The 14,572-nt window shown below is 39.6% G+C and overlaps 1 protein-coding gene across 1 annotated transcript; it reads right to left on the bottom strand.

Annotated features, from left to right (window-relative positions):
* Positions 1-523: 523 nt before the first annotated feature.
* ifi44b (interferon induced protein 44b) lies at positions 524-9,430 on the bottom strand. Its single transcript, XM_017717429.2, has 8 exons — positions 9,353-9,430; positions 5,460-5,535; positions 5,224-5,257; positions 4,908-5,121; positions 4,049-4,195; positions 2,359-2,530; positions 2,146-2,246; positions 524-1,194 (listed from the first exon to the last, which is right to left on the bottom strand). The coding sequence occupies exons 2-8, from the start codon at positions 5,521-5,523 to the stop codon at positions 1,021-1,023; spliced, it is 906 nt and encodes a 301-aa protein (XP_017572918.1). The 5' UTR covers positions 5,524-5,535; positions 9,353-9,430; the 3' UTR covers positions 524-1,020.
* Between the last annotated feature and the right edge of the window lie 5,142 nt (positions 9,431-14,572).

Below are 14,572 nucleotides of genomic sequence, written 5' to 3' on the forward strand. Positions count from 1 at the left end.
ATACCCCAAACTGAGTGTTGACTAGATACCAAATAAGGGGAGGTTAACAGCTGCTGTTACGAGTCTTTGGCAGGTTTCTGTTAATACAGCCATATAGCTTTGTGAGTACATGCAGCATCTTCTGGTCATGCTGTATGTGCACGTCTTATAAAAAGTATTAGGTGGGTGTAAGACAGACAACTGAGATCAATCACCATCTGAGGATACATCTTGTTTTTGTATCTAGGCAGCTATCAGTGGGATCACTAGGTGTTTTGTCCATGACCTTTTGTCGTACATAGTCTTACACTCTGCAAGTAATAAAGCAAATACATTCAAGTACAATCCAGTCATATTTCAACATTCATTGCCAGTTTTCTCTTTTTAGATCATGCCAATGGGAAAAAACTTTCCTCTGACTCACTTTCTTCTCTGACACCACATCCCTCCACTGTGTGTGTATGTGAGACTCACTCGAGTCTCAGTGATCATCGTAATGCGCAGATCTGATTGGCTGAGTAGGGTTACGTGTGATATTTACAATGCATGTGATTGGTCTGTGAATCTCTTGGCCCTCTGTAAAGGCTAGAAAAGCTATGCTGATTAAAACTGTAAAACCCTGCCGAAATTAAATCATTCTCTATAGTTTATTGACTGTAGATCTATGTCCGCATAGGACAGCGTCTGGGTCCGAACTCGGACTTGAATCCGCCTCTTAGTGACCTCTGACCTAGAGGATAATTCAAACTTCAGTTTAACATTAAACCGTGACATTGGCCTATGTATATGAGCGATACTAGCCAAATAGAGACATCTGTTGAAGAAGCTACAGAGTGATGGTGATGATAAGCACAGGTCTCCTCCAAGCACTAGCATTAGCAAAGCCATACTGCAGAGCATTTAGCTGTGTTTCATATCTGAATACCTGTAAAAAATGACCTTAAAAAGCTGTCTAACGAGACAGATTCATCTATGCACATTTCTGGAACTAGTCACACTGCATAATATCTCCCTCATTTGATAAACAAACAATTGAGGACCTTATTCTGTATAAATCTGATCTTCTACATAGTCATTTGCAAACATAATGATGTCTTTCAAAGCCACCAGAATCAAGACATCCAGATGCAGGTAATTGGTAATCTCCTCGCTATAGTTCTTCACAGGGTAGATGCAGTTCATTGGGACCCCCAAACCGTCACGGCACTCCTGCATCTGTAGGACAAACGCAACAGAATGTTGCTGTATGCTTGTTTCATTATCAGGTTAAGAGTCACATTTTCATTCCTACATTCCTACAATCTATATTAAGCAATACGTCAGTGTTAAAAAGGGTGGACATTTACCAAAACACACACAGTCTGCTAGCCACAAAGCAGATAATCCACCAAACACTCTGTTGTATCAGAAAACTGTGACGTGGCTATTAGAGCTAGGCCTTAGTCACTATGGAATTCTAGTAATTAGTAGTACTAACCTAATGACAACTCTTTAACCCTATTGTTACTATCCAAAATGTAAGAAATGAAACTGTAGCGCTGGAATACTTGCAGTTTGAATACAAGTATGATTTTATTATTATAATAAGGCCGCCACATCTGTGAAAGTACCATTGACACCTTTTTAATTTCTTTTTTTTTCAGGGATGTTGATGCTTATTTCACCATGACAATGTCAAGAAAAATTTTGCATGTTGTCCAAAAGATAGACTGGCCTGCCTGCAATCCAGAACTGTCTCCCATTGAAATTTGTGTTTTATTATGCTCAAAATATGACACTGAAGGCCCTGTACGGTTGTGCAGCTGAAGTCTTGTATAATAGAAGAATGGCAAATAATTAAGCTTTCAAAACTGGATCATTTTCTGTCTTCAGTGCCCAAATGTTTATGTTTGCAGTTAAAAGGAAAGGTGAAGTACAAAAACAATTACATTTCTCAATGAAACCTAAAATATTGGGTTTCTATACTGTTTACAATTAAATACAGACCGAGCAGGACCTACCTAATCACTGCTTTCTTTTCTGTCCACCATTTTTACTGCAGTCACCCCTTTCCAGTTGCTCATGAAGAAGCAGTGATTTTCTTATATTACCTGAATGGTAGCTTTCTGACAGAAGAGAAAGACCAATAGAGGTGGAGCATGTAACTGGAGAAAAAGCTCTACTTACCTTCTCTTTGATTTTCTTGCTGGTGTAAATCTTTTCCAGGTCATGTTTAACTAGTGGACATACTTCATCCACCATGGTCATGATGGTGACTTGGGGAATTCCTGCAAAACCCAAGCAAAACATTTTTGTATCGAACTTAGAGTTCAAACATAATCTTTAATATAACAAATGATCAGCTAGATTATTATAGCCTTTGCGTAAGTGAACACTCACCCAAGTCACGTGCCTTTTGTCGAACCTCCTTCATCTTGGAGACCACTTTGTCAGAGGTGAGGGAGATTTTGTGTGCTGGTAGAACACTCACCAGACAGTGAACTCTGTCTTTCAGGCTGGGGCTGCTGTTGTAGTATTGGTTATCTTTCTCAATTGGACCTGCAGGATTGAACTGAAAAAGAAAAAAAAAACAGAAAAAAGGAATTGTAATGATACATCACAGTCAGTAGTTTGACAGAATAGACTACTTCAATTGAATTTAAAGAAGGCTTTACATCTTAAAAGGGGCCAAATTTTTCTCACATTTTTTTTATTCTGAGGTCCACTTAAAAAGTTTGTGTGGGACTACAAACAGCCATATATTAGTTCTGCATTACCATTTCCCAACCTCTTTTAATCTCTTACAATTAAATGTTTAAATGTTTTTGTTACTGTGCCTTAAAGACTGAAAAATGGCTCTGTTCTGATTGGCTGACCATCGGCTGCCCTGTATTGTATGTCACTCAGAAACCAGACCAAGTGTAAACACTCCTCATGAGTTCCTGGGGGAATAGGCTGAGCTAAACTGCTGTCCGCAGAGTAGGAAGAAAAATAAGAATTTGTTTTTTCGTAACGTCAGTTTCCATTTATATAGACTGCATGGACTGTTGAGTGAACGGTATGTCTGAAACTTTAGTTGTACATTAAAATGTGAAAAAAAGTCTTTATTTGCTGAATTTAACATGTGGGGATGTGGCCTAGGCAAAAGTCTACTGAACTCATTAAAATACCCCTCCAGAGGAGGTAAAACACTTCCACTTTGGTCACACTGCATATCATTATGCATGGCAACTGAAGGTTGAGGTACAGGGGGGAAACATTACATGAAATGCTTGGACTCACTGGACATTTTATAACACACCACACACACACACACACACACACACACACACACACACACACACACACACACACACACACACACATCTTCTAAGCCGCTTATCCTTCTGGGTCGTGGGGGATGCTGGAGCCCATCCCAGCTGTCATTGGGTGGAAGGCAGGATACTCCCTGGACAGGTCGCCAGTCCATCACAGGGCAGAAAGGCAGACATACACATTCACACATGCATGCACACATTTAGCGTATCAAATTGAACCTGGAAGAAACCCATGTGGACACGGGGAGAACATGCAAACTCTACACAGAAAGGACTATAAAACACTAATCATATATAATTACTGACTGTAGCCAAGCTTTGGTGTACTATTTGTTAGCCACCATGAATGTCCATGAATGGAAAGGGACCACCACAGGACCACTGCAATTATTTTGCATACGCCTTGTATATTCCTGTTTTTTGACTGATTTCTCAAGAAGGTAGTTTGTGCACACATGGAACAAACACATTTTCACAATCAACTTTGTTGGATTATGTTCTTCACATATAAACTAAAAATAAGCAACAGTGTTGAGACATTGTGTTATTGACCTCCTGTACTCACTTAATGGTCAACTCCTCCTGCATTGCTTATTATAATTATTAAGGTTGGTGTTTGTGTCACACATGTTCCCATAGCCATATAACCATAGGGCTGCGCTAAAATAACTAACTTCATATTAGAAATGTTAAGACTGTGTAGTTCAATGTTAGCTAAAACAGAATATCATGAATATGGAGAGCATCATAAATAAAGATGTTGATCAACTTACTGTGTAGCCATTTTTTATGTGACCATCTAAGATGTTTTTTATATCATCTGTGCAAACTCCCATTGACTGTTCCAGACCCATGATGTCAGTGAAGACAAATGGATAGAAAGATCCCGGCCCATCTTTCTTCAGCCTATGATATTTAAACTAGGTACAAAACACAAAGATTATTCTATAAAAATATTGGCTTTTTTTTTTTTTAATGAGCTGCAATGTGGGGTGACAGCAATACAACAAATTCATTTCAGTAAATCAGAGGAGTAATGAATTCATTGACAAGAGAGATCAACTAACCCAGATAGCAAGCATATATCTGTGTGCTGTCTTGCTAAGGTCAGCACCCTGCAGACTGTATGCCACTGCTAGTCCACGCTTGGACCACCAAAATTATTGTCCTGCAAGTTCAAACTAGTTTTTAATCTCCTCAAACAGATTTTAGATAACAGTCTTTTAATTTGGGAAAATAAACTAATATGAATGTTCCAGACAAATATGTATAAAATGATTTAGTATAAAATTATTTTGTTATTTTTATTGAAAGTACTACATTGGTTATAGATGTATAACTGAATTTATTTATCACATTGCAGTTAGTTATTTACTAAACTGATTTACAAAAGATAACAAAAGTAAGGAATGATGGAAAAATATGTAAATTGGACTGTGGGTGATGAATGACTGATGCTTCACACTTTGCTTAACCACCAATTTGCTTAACCAGAATAACACTACTCAAAAAACTAGGTGGCTGCCTGCTTTGTGTCATCAGTCCAACAGTGGCCAACTAACCTCTTGCTACCTGGGATCGTATTTTAGACAAGAGCTAACAATATCTGGGATTCAGTGAAGTCATTATTACCTTCACAGTGAAGCTGTGACTTTCAACATCAGCTGCTGAATTTGCCAGTGCAGCTGTTGTGTTGCGGCCTTGTAGGACGGTGTTGACAGAGTTGATGAAGCTGGACTTCCCTGCTCCAATTGGGCCATGAAGCAGAATCCGGAGCTGATTAACGTCTGGGGTGCTGAGCTGGAATTCCTTCAGTTTTCTCAACATCTTAGTTTTGTTATCTTCACTATTTAGGAAAATAAACCAAGCAAATAGGTGATCTATGGGAAATGTGAGCTATCAAGGACACAAAGATTGTTTATGTAATGTTTATAATTACTGGTCGTACCTCCATTCCACTGGCCTCCATGGTGTATCCAATTCTGTCAAAATTACAGTGGTTTCAGTGTGTATGTGCTTATATGAATACTGCCTTTTTTTTGCTTATATGTCTATAGATTGTCAGCAAAGAGCAATAAAAATATACCAACATGCATTCATGACATCCAATTTAAGTTCAGCTGAACATTTGTGTTTGGTGTGGTGGGAGTTGTTTATATAGTTTATGTATATAAAGCAGCTTACCTGGCAATGGGGCAGCAGGAGGGACAGTTTTATAGGACTTAAACCATTTAGTCATGTTTAACATGCTGGTGTCCACCTGTTGAGGACAAGATGCAATATTATGTATTACAGTGAGATTAGGGTTAGTGATGATAAACTTAATCTTATTGTTATCATATAAGTGACATTCTTACAACATTAGGTCAATCTTCTGCATAGCTTTTTACAATCATCTTGAGTTAATCCCTCTTAAAAAAATACCATTTTAAGTAGTCTTAAGTCTAGTTTAGCTCAAAAAAGAGAGAATGTAGGTTGCTGAAGTTACACACATTTTGGTTGAATCTTTACTGTTATATTTTCTTGTCAAATTACCTGGTCATGTGATGCAGTATCAGCATTTAGATTGGCTGTTTTATAATAGTTTGTTTTACAAAGCAGAGACACTTGTGTCATGCAGATGGACTTCATCTCCCAGAATACTCTGGGAGATCACATGACAGATCATGTGCTTTTGGACGACATCTTAAGAGAGAACTCAAATAACCAAAAGTCTATGGCAGATCATGTCTTTCCCGTCTTCAGTGATCTCAGACCCCAGATTACTGACTCACTACACCTGTACACATTAGTCAGTTTAGAGTATTTAAGCCCGGGCTTCAGATAGAAATGTTGTGAGGTATTGCTATGCAATTACTGAGCGGTTCTAGTCTATTCTATTCTCTCTGTCCTGTGTTTTGATCATTTGCTACATTTATCTTGTTTTCGATTCTTGACTAGCCCTCTTGTACTGTTACCTGTTTGAATTGATCTGTGTATGACCTTTTTGGATTGGACTCTGACTTTGATTTGTATTTTGCCCCTTTTTGGATCCTCTCATTATCGGGTGATTAAACTCTCTCTTCCTTTCATCCACAAGTACTCTGTCCCACCATTACAGAATACCTCGCCACCATGCAGACAGCGTATAAGGACGCTTTCCAGAAGGTGCTCACCGAGCAAGGCCATCGCTAGCTAACCAACAGGCAGAACAGCAAGCTCAACTGGTTCAATTGGTTAGCAGTGTGAGAGATGACCAGCCAGTTCCTAAGTACAAGCTCTGCAGAACCAGCGCCCACCCCGGTTCTAACCAACCCCTGTGCTACATATTCACGTGTAACATTTCCGGTTAGTAAACCTGACAAGTTTTCTGGTGAACCTGACAAATGTCGGTTTCTTATTACAATGCTCTGTATTTTTTGATAATTCACCCATAGGATCTGATCAAGCTATGCAATTACTGAGCGTTTCCATTGTGTCTTATTTGCCTGTCCCGTGTTTTGATCCTTTGCTACATTTATCTCGCTACATTTATCTTGTCTAGCCCTCCTGTACTGTTACCTGTTTGGATTGATCTGTGTATGACCTTTTTCGATTGGACTTTGATTTGTATTGTGCCCCTTTTTGGATCCTCTCATTATCGGGTCATTAAACACTCTCTCTTCCTTTCATCCACAAGCGTCTGGTACGCTGTCCCACCATTACAACTTGCAACTATGGCAGGAGGATTTACTTTATAGTCTAAGCAAATTCAAGAAACTTGTTTGTTTCTTGTGTGGAGTTGATTTTACCACATATACACCACCTGTTCAGGAGAGCCTTCAGGGGGAAATCAAATTCAGAGTGTCTCTTAAAAATGTGTGCATGTTCTGCATTTGATTCATTCTTTCAAGGCTAGGACAGTCCCCAGCAACAGGCATGGAGTAATCTGCTTTTTCCCCAATCCTCCCAGAAGAGTATATTTACATTTACGGCATTTGGCTGATGCTCTTATCCAGAGTGATTTACAATTTGACATTTACACAGGTAGGCAAAGGTAGTGTTAGGAATCTTGCCCAAGGACTCTTATTGGTACAGTTTAGGGTGCTTGTACAGGCAGGGGATTGAACCCCAGTCTACAGCATAGAAGGCAGAGGTGTTACCCACTACACTATACTATGTATACAGCATATCTTCAAATGTTTCTCAAAATCTATTGGCTCAGCGCCATCATCGTATGCTCAGAACAATGACACGTTAAGTGGTGTCAGGTGGTTTCATGCAAGGAGCTTGATGCTTGATTGAACAGTATTTGCTTGAACATCTTGGGTTTAACTTAGACTTATATGATTTAGTCTTTCATTTACTGCTCAAGCTTTATTTATATGGCACCTTTCATACTTTAAAAATGAAGATGAATGTGCTCCACAGTACACTAAAAACAGGAGTAAACAGAATGCAACAAGGCAATAGCAGATAAGGGGATATATTATAGATATAATTCATTATTATAGAACTATAATAATTAAATGCTATAAATAGATGCAGTTAAAAAAAATAATTATTACAAATTGACAGACGATGGTGGATCGTCAGAGCGGCAAGCTGCCATTACCTCTTGGCTCAGCTTGCTTGTAAAATAGAGAGAGAGAGCGAAGCAGAAGCAGCAACAAAAAAGAGAGACACGAGCAGAAGCAACAACAAAAGACTGGAAGAGCTGAAAAACTTGAGTAAACAGACTGAAAAGCAGAGCTGGCTGAAGCCACTAACAAGTGGCCAGTGTATCTTTGGTTTTGGTTTGAGTTTGTATTTATGTGGTGTGTGCTTAAAGAAAATGGCTGCTGCAACCTTGAATCCTGCCTCCATCGTCCTCCTTGAGTCTGGGGTAGCACATGACATGCTACACTAATATTAATGTGTGCTTTAAAAGTTAAATCAGAATCAAGAGTTAGACTAAGATTCCTAGCTTTAGTTTTCATCTGTAGAGTCAGACTGCAAAGTCATTTTTCCTCTTTGCTTCAATACCAATTATAATTTTTTCTGTCTTCATTAAGTTTTATATAATTGCTGTCCATCTAGATAACAATGCTGGACAAACATATTACCAGCTTGTCTACTGTAGTGACATCATCTGAGCTATAGATACACACAATTATGTATCATCTGCATCTGCACTAGGAAAACTGATGCCATGCTTTTTAATAAACTGGTCAAGTGGCAGCATATACAAGGAAAACAGAAGTGGCCCAAGTACAGAGCCTTGTGGTACACCAATAAGAATATCATGCATATCTGAGACATGTTCACCTATGCTTACAAAATACTGTCTTCCAGTTAAATACACAGAGAACCAGTTTAACACAGTTCCAGAAAAACTAACCAAGTTGTCCAGCTGATTTAGAAGTATTTTGCAGTCTACAGCATCAAATGCAGCAGTTGAATCCAGTAGCATAAGTACTGAAACTCAGCATTTATTCTTAGATAATTCACTAATGCAGTTTCAGTGCTGTGATTTACCCTGAAGCCAGACTGGAATATTTCAGTTTTGAAGATCTTTTTTATTAATCTTTTTTAAACTATTCATAATGTTTTACTGTTGAATAAGACTAGACTCTACTATTGGTAGTTTGGGAGCTATAAAATGTGACAATGTTTTTTGTATTTAAAAATAATGCAGGTTTTGATGTCATAGCCTCACTGAGATGTTCATTGGTTAATTTATGATTTAACAGTCAATTGAAAATAGCTTACACTAACAATTTCCACCTTTGTTTACCTTTTCATCTTAAAACAGTAACTCTGGTTACTTGAATTTACAGCCTTATTCGAAAGCTCTGCATAATTCAATGATTAAGATGTAATGAAACTCATTCAGGAGAGGAGTTTGCAGGGTTAAATTTAGGATGTTGGCTCTTATAAACGTACTGTAAAGAAAATCAATAAGGTAGTCAGTCATTTTTTCAACAGTGCCGCTTTTCACATCAAACTGCTTTGTTTACATTTCAACGACTGAATTTGGGCATTATGGGAAAAAATGGAACTGATAATGCTACATCATTGCTGACTTGTAATTTTCACATTAAGAACCACAGCCAGCCATTTCTGCTTATTTCACTTACCTTTTTGAATGATCAGAAATCAAGCTGCTCACGACTGTTGATACTGTGCACTGCTCCTCCAGCTCCTCATGAATGTGTTTCACTGACAAAATGGTAGCTTTTACTTTCACTTATGTATTTGGGCTTTACTTTCATTTTCAGTAACATAAGTTCCACACCAACTCCAGAGCTTGGCACATCATATTATGGATTTCAATTTAAAAAAAAAAAAAAAAAACTTAAACATGACATGGCAGATTCCATATCATATCGTCTCACGAGTTGCCATGAGAGAAATTATTTGTGTCATGTAACCAAATGTTACAATGGCTAACAAGAGTACAATTAGCAAAAATCAGCATGTAACATAAGCTGTCATCACACCAATAAAACACCAATAAAAAAAGGGGTGTGCTTTGTGTACTTCTGGTGCCGGTCCCAAGCCCAGATAAATGGTGAGGGTTGCGTCAGGAAGGGCATTCGGCGTAAAACTTGTGCCAAAACTATCATGCGGATCACAAATATGATTGTCATACCGGATCGGTCGAGGCCTGGGTTAACAACGATCGCCTCTGGTGCTGTTGACCAGCAGGGTGCCGGTGGAAATTGGACTACTGTAGGTTGAAGACCATCAAAGAGGAGAGGAGGAAGGCGGGTTAGAAGGCAGTGAGAGAGAAGGAAAGGCAGGAGTTTGGAGGTTAGAGTAGGGACTCTGAACATAGGGACAATGACTGGTAAAGGCAGAGAGCTTGCAGACATGATGGAGAGAAGGAAGGTAGATATTCTGTGTGTCCAGGAGACCAGATGGAAAGGAAGCAAGGCCAGGAACACAAGGCCAGGAACATTGGAGGTGGATTCAAACTGTTCTATCATGGTGTAGAGAGGAAGAGAAATGGAGTAGGGATAATCCTAAAGGAACAGCTTGTGAAAAGTGTTCTGGATGTAAAGAGTGTCAGACAGGATCATGAGCCTGAAGTTGGAGGTTGATGGTGTAAATTTGAATGTGGTCAGTTCATATGCACCACAGGCTGATTGTCAGAGGAGAAAGAGGAATTTTGGAGTAAGATGGATGAAGTGGTAGATGGTGTCCCTAGAGAGGAGAGATTGGTGATTGGTGCAGACTTCAATGGACATGTTGGTGAAGGGAACAGAGAGGATGGAGAGGTGCTGGGTATGTATGGTGTGAAAGACAGAATTGAGGAAGGTCAGATGGTTGTAGATTTTGCAAAGAGAATGGAAATGGCTGTGGTGAACACGTATTTTCAGAAGAGGGAAGAACACAGGGTGACATACAAGAGTGGAGGGAGGTGCACACAGGTGAATTATATCCTTAGCAGGAGATGCCACCTAAAGGAGATTGGAGATTATAAAGTGGTACCAGGGGAAAGTGTAGCAAGGCAGCATAGGGTGGTTGTCTGTAGAATGAGATTAGAAACAAGAGGAAAAGAGTGAAGACAGAGCCAAAGATTAGATGGTGGAAGCTGAAGGAGGAGGATGGTTGCAGGCAGTTCAGGGAAAAATTGCAACAGGCCCTTGGGGGCAGTGAGGAGCTACCTGAGGACTGGGAAACTACAGCTAAGGTGGTGAGAGAAACTGGCAAGAATGTGTTGGGTGTTTCGTCTGGTCAGAGGAAAGAAGACAAGGAAAGTTGGTGGTGGAATGAGGAAGTCCAGGAGAGTATTCAGAAGAAGGCGGCTAAGAAAAAGTGGGATAATCAGAGAGATGAAGGAAGTAGGCAGGAGTACTGTGAGGCTAGTCTCATAGAATGGTGGCAAAGGCAAAGGCTCAGGCCTATGATGAGCTGTATGAGAGGCTGGACAGTAAAGAAGGAGTAAAGGACTTGTATTGTTTGGCTAAACAGAGAGATAGAGCTGGAAAGGATGTACAGCAGGTTAGGCTGATAAAGGATAGAAAGGGAAATGTACTAGTGAGTGAACAGAAAGTGTTGAGTAGATGGAAGGAATACTTTGAAGAACTAACGAAAGAGGAAAACGAGTGAGAGAGGAGGACAACGGGGGGAGAGATAGTGGATCCGGAAGTGCAGAGAATTAGTAAGGTGGAAGTGAGGGCAGCTTTATAAAGGATGAAGAATGGAAAGGCAGTTGGTCCAGATGACATACTTGTGGAGGTATGGAGATGTTTAGGAGAGAAGGCAGTGGACTTTTTAACCAGGTTGTTTAACAAAATCAAAAGGATGCCTGATGAGTGGAGAAGCAGTGTACTGGTCCCCATTTTTTAAGAACAAGGGTGATGTGCAGAGCTGCAGTAACTACAGAGGTATAAAAGTTGATGAGCCACACCATGAAGGGAAAGAGTTGTTGAAGCAAGGCTAAGGCAAGAGGTTCAGATCAGTGAGCAGCAGTTTGGTTTCATGCCCAGAAAGAGTACCACAGATGCAATTTTTGCGTTGAGAGTGTTGGTAGAGAAGTACAGAGAAGGTCAGAAGGAGCTACATTGTGTCTTTGTGGATCTAGAGAAGGCATATGATGGGGTGCCAAGAGAGGAACTGTGGTATTGTATGAGGAAGTCAGGTGTAGCTGAAAAGTATGTTAGGGTGGTGCAGGACATGTATGAGGCTAGTGAGACAGTGGTGAGGTGTGCAGTTGGAGTGACAAATGGTTTCAAGGTGAAGGTACAGTTACATCAGGGATCAGCTTTGAGCCCCTTCTTGTTTGCAATGGTGATGGAAAGGTTGACAGATGAGGTCAGGCAGGAGGCTCCATGGACCATGATGTTTGCAGATGACATTGTAATTTGTGGGGAGAGTAGAGAGCAGGTGGAAGAGAATCTGCAGAAGTGGAGGTTTGCACTGGAGAGGAGAGGAATGAAGGTCAGTAGAGACAAGACTGAATACATGTGTGTGAATGAGAGGGAGGCAAGTGGAAAGGTGAAGATGCAAGGAGTAGAGGTCGTAAAGGTGGATGACTTCAAATATCTTGGGTCAACCACCCAGAGCAATGGACAGTGTAGAAAAGAGGTGAAGAAGTGCGTGCAGGCAGGATGGAGTGGGTGGAGACGGGTGTCAGGGCTGATGTGCGACAGAAGGATAGCAGCAAGAGTCAAAGGGAAGGTTTACAAGACAGTAGTGCGTCCTGCTATGATGTATGGTTTGGAGACTGTGGCTCTGTCTAAAAGACAGGAGGCTGAGCTGGAGGTGGCGGAGATGAAGATGCTGAGATTTTCGTTGGGAGTGACAAGGATGGACAAGATTAGAAATGAGCAGATCAGAGGGACAGTGAAGGTAGAGCAGTTTGGAGTTAAAGCCAGAGAGGCCAGGTTGAGATGGTTTTGACATGTGTTGGACATGGAGGAATAGTGGATATATTGGGCAAAGAATGTTGGAGATGGAGCTGCCGGGAAGAAGGAGAAGAGGTAGACCTGAGAGAAGGTTTATGGATGTAGTGAAGGTGGACATGGAGATGGTTGGTGTAAAAGTAGAGGAGGCAGTAGATAGGGCAAGACCGAGACAGATGATCCATTGTGGCGACCCCTAAAGGGAGCAGCCGAAAGAAGAAGACCACCCTACAATTCACAGAAAATCTCCCAGAACTATCAACCCCAGTTTTCACTCCATCAGACCCATTGGAGTTAGATTTACTAACCGATTATTTAGAAAATACCTTCTGATCTACTTTAGAAAATGTGGCGCCACTTAAAATAAAAAGAAAAAGGCAGAAAAAGCAATGATAAAACCCGTACCTTAAAACAAACAGTTTGGAAACTAGAGCGGAAATGGCGACAAACCAAGCTGTAAGTGTTCCACTCTGCCTGGAAGGACAGCCTTATAGAGTATAGAAATGCTCTCTCTAAAGCTCGCTCAGGATATCTGGCCTTGCTGATCAAGAATAATAAATATAATTCTGGAGTTCTGTTTAGTGTGATTTCCCAAATCACAAAAAAAAAAAAAAAAGGCAGGTACTGAACCACAAATTCCGGCAACTGTCACCAGTGAAGTTTTTATGGACTTCTTGAATAATAAAAATGAAAATATTAGACAAATTCAACCCACAGAATTTAATCCAACTTTGCTGTCATCTGACTTGACTGATATAAAACAAAACAGTTGTAGGAAAAAAGGCTGGAAACTTTTTACCCACTGCCACAGCTAGAGCTAGAGAAGATTATCTCCTCTGCAAATTGCACAACCTGCACACTTGATGCAATTACCTCAAAATTACTCAAGAAGTACTTAACTATAGTAAACTCATCCGTTAGTCTGGGCTATGTACCCAAAGCTTTTAAACTAGCAGTTATCAAACCTCTGATCAAGAAACCAAACCTTGATGTTAGCGTATTGTCAAATTATAGGCCTATTTCTAATTTGCCATTTATATCTAAGATATTAGAAAAGGCTGTGGCCCAACAACTTAGTTCATATCTACATAAGAACCATATATATAAAAAGTTCCAATCTGGATTCAGGCCACATCACAGCACTGAGACAGCTCTAGTTAAGATAACTAATGATCTTCTTTCCTCTGATCAAGGCTATGTATTCCTGTTAGTGTTACTTGACCGCAGCGCAGCGTTCGATACAATAGACCACAATTATTCTCCTAGAAAGGTTAGAAAACATGGTTGGAATCACAGGGACGGCCCTATCATGGTTCAAATCTTACCTAACAGAATGTTATCAGTTCAGTGTAAACAATTTATCTTCCAATTATTCAAAAGTAAGATGTGGAATTCCACAAGGCTCTCCTTTAGGACCATTATTGTTTACACTATACATGTTACCCTTAGGCACAGTTATAAGTAACCATGGCATTAACTTTCATTGTTATGCAGATGATATGCAATTGTTCATATCAGCCAAGCCTGAAGACAAATACAAATTAAAAGAGACTGTGTAAAAGATGTGAAACGCTGGATGTTACGGAACTTCCTTCTACTAAACAGTAACAAAACAGAGGTTCTTTTTCAAGCACTCTAATAAGTGATATCTAACATTAACTGCACTGTAAAAAATAGCTCATCAGATCAATCTAAAAAATACTTCAAGTTGTAATAAACAATTGAACTAGTTTGATTCAACTCAAGAATTACACTGATTGAAAGAATCTCTCATTCAAAGTGTTTATTTAGGTTGAATAAAACTAGTTAATTTACAAGTTACCACATGAAGTAATTTTTTAGATTGATCTGATAAGCCATTTTTACAGTGTAATGTATTTGTTAACATTAAAAACAATAAAAGAATACTAATAATCCTAAAAATAATACACACAAGCTATTTATAAT

The sequence above is a fragment of the Pygocentrus nattereri genome, chromosome 12 (assembly GCF_015220715.1).
Source record: "Pygocentrus nattereri isolate fPygNat1 chromosome 12, fPygNat1.pri, whole genome shotgun sequence".
NCBI lineage: Eukaryota > Metazoa > Chordata > Actinopteri > Characiformes > Serrasalmidae > Pygocentrus > Pygocentrus nattereri.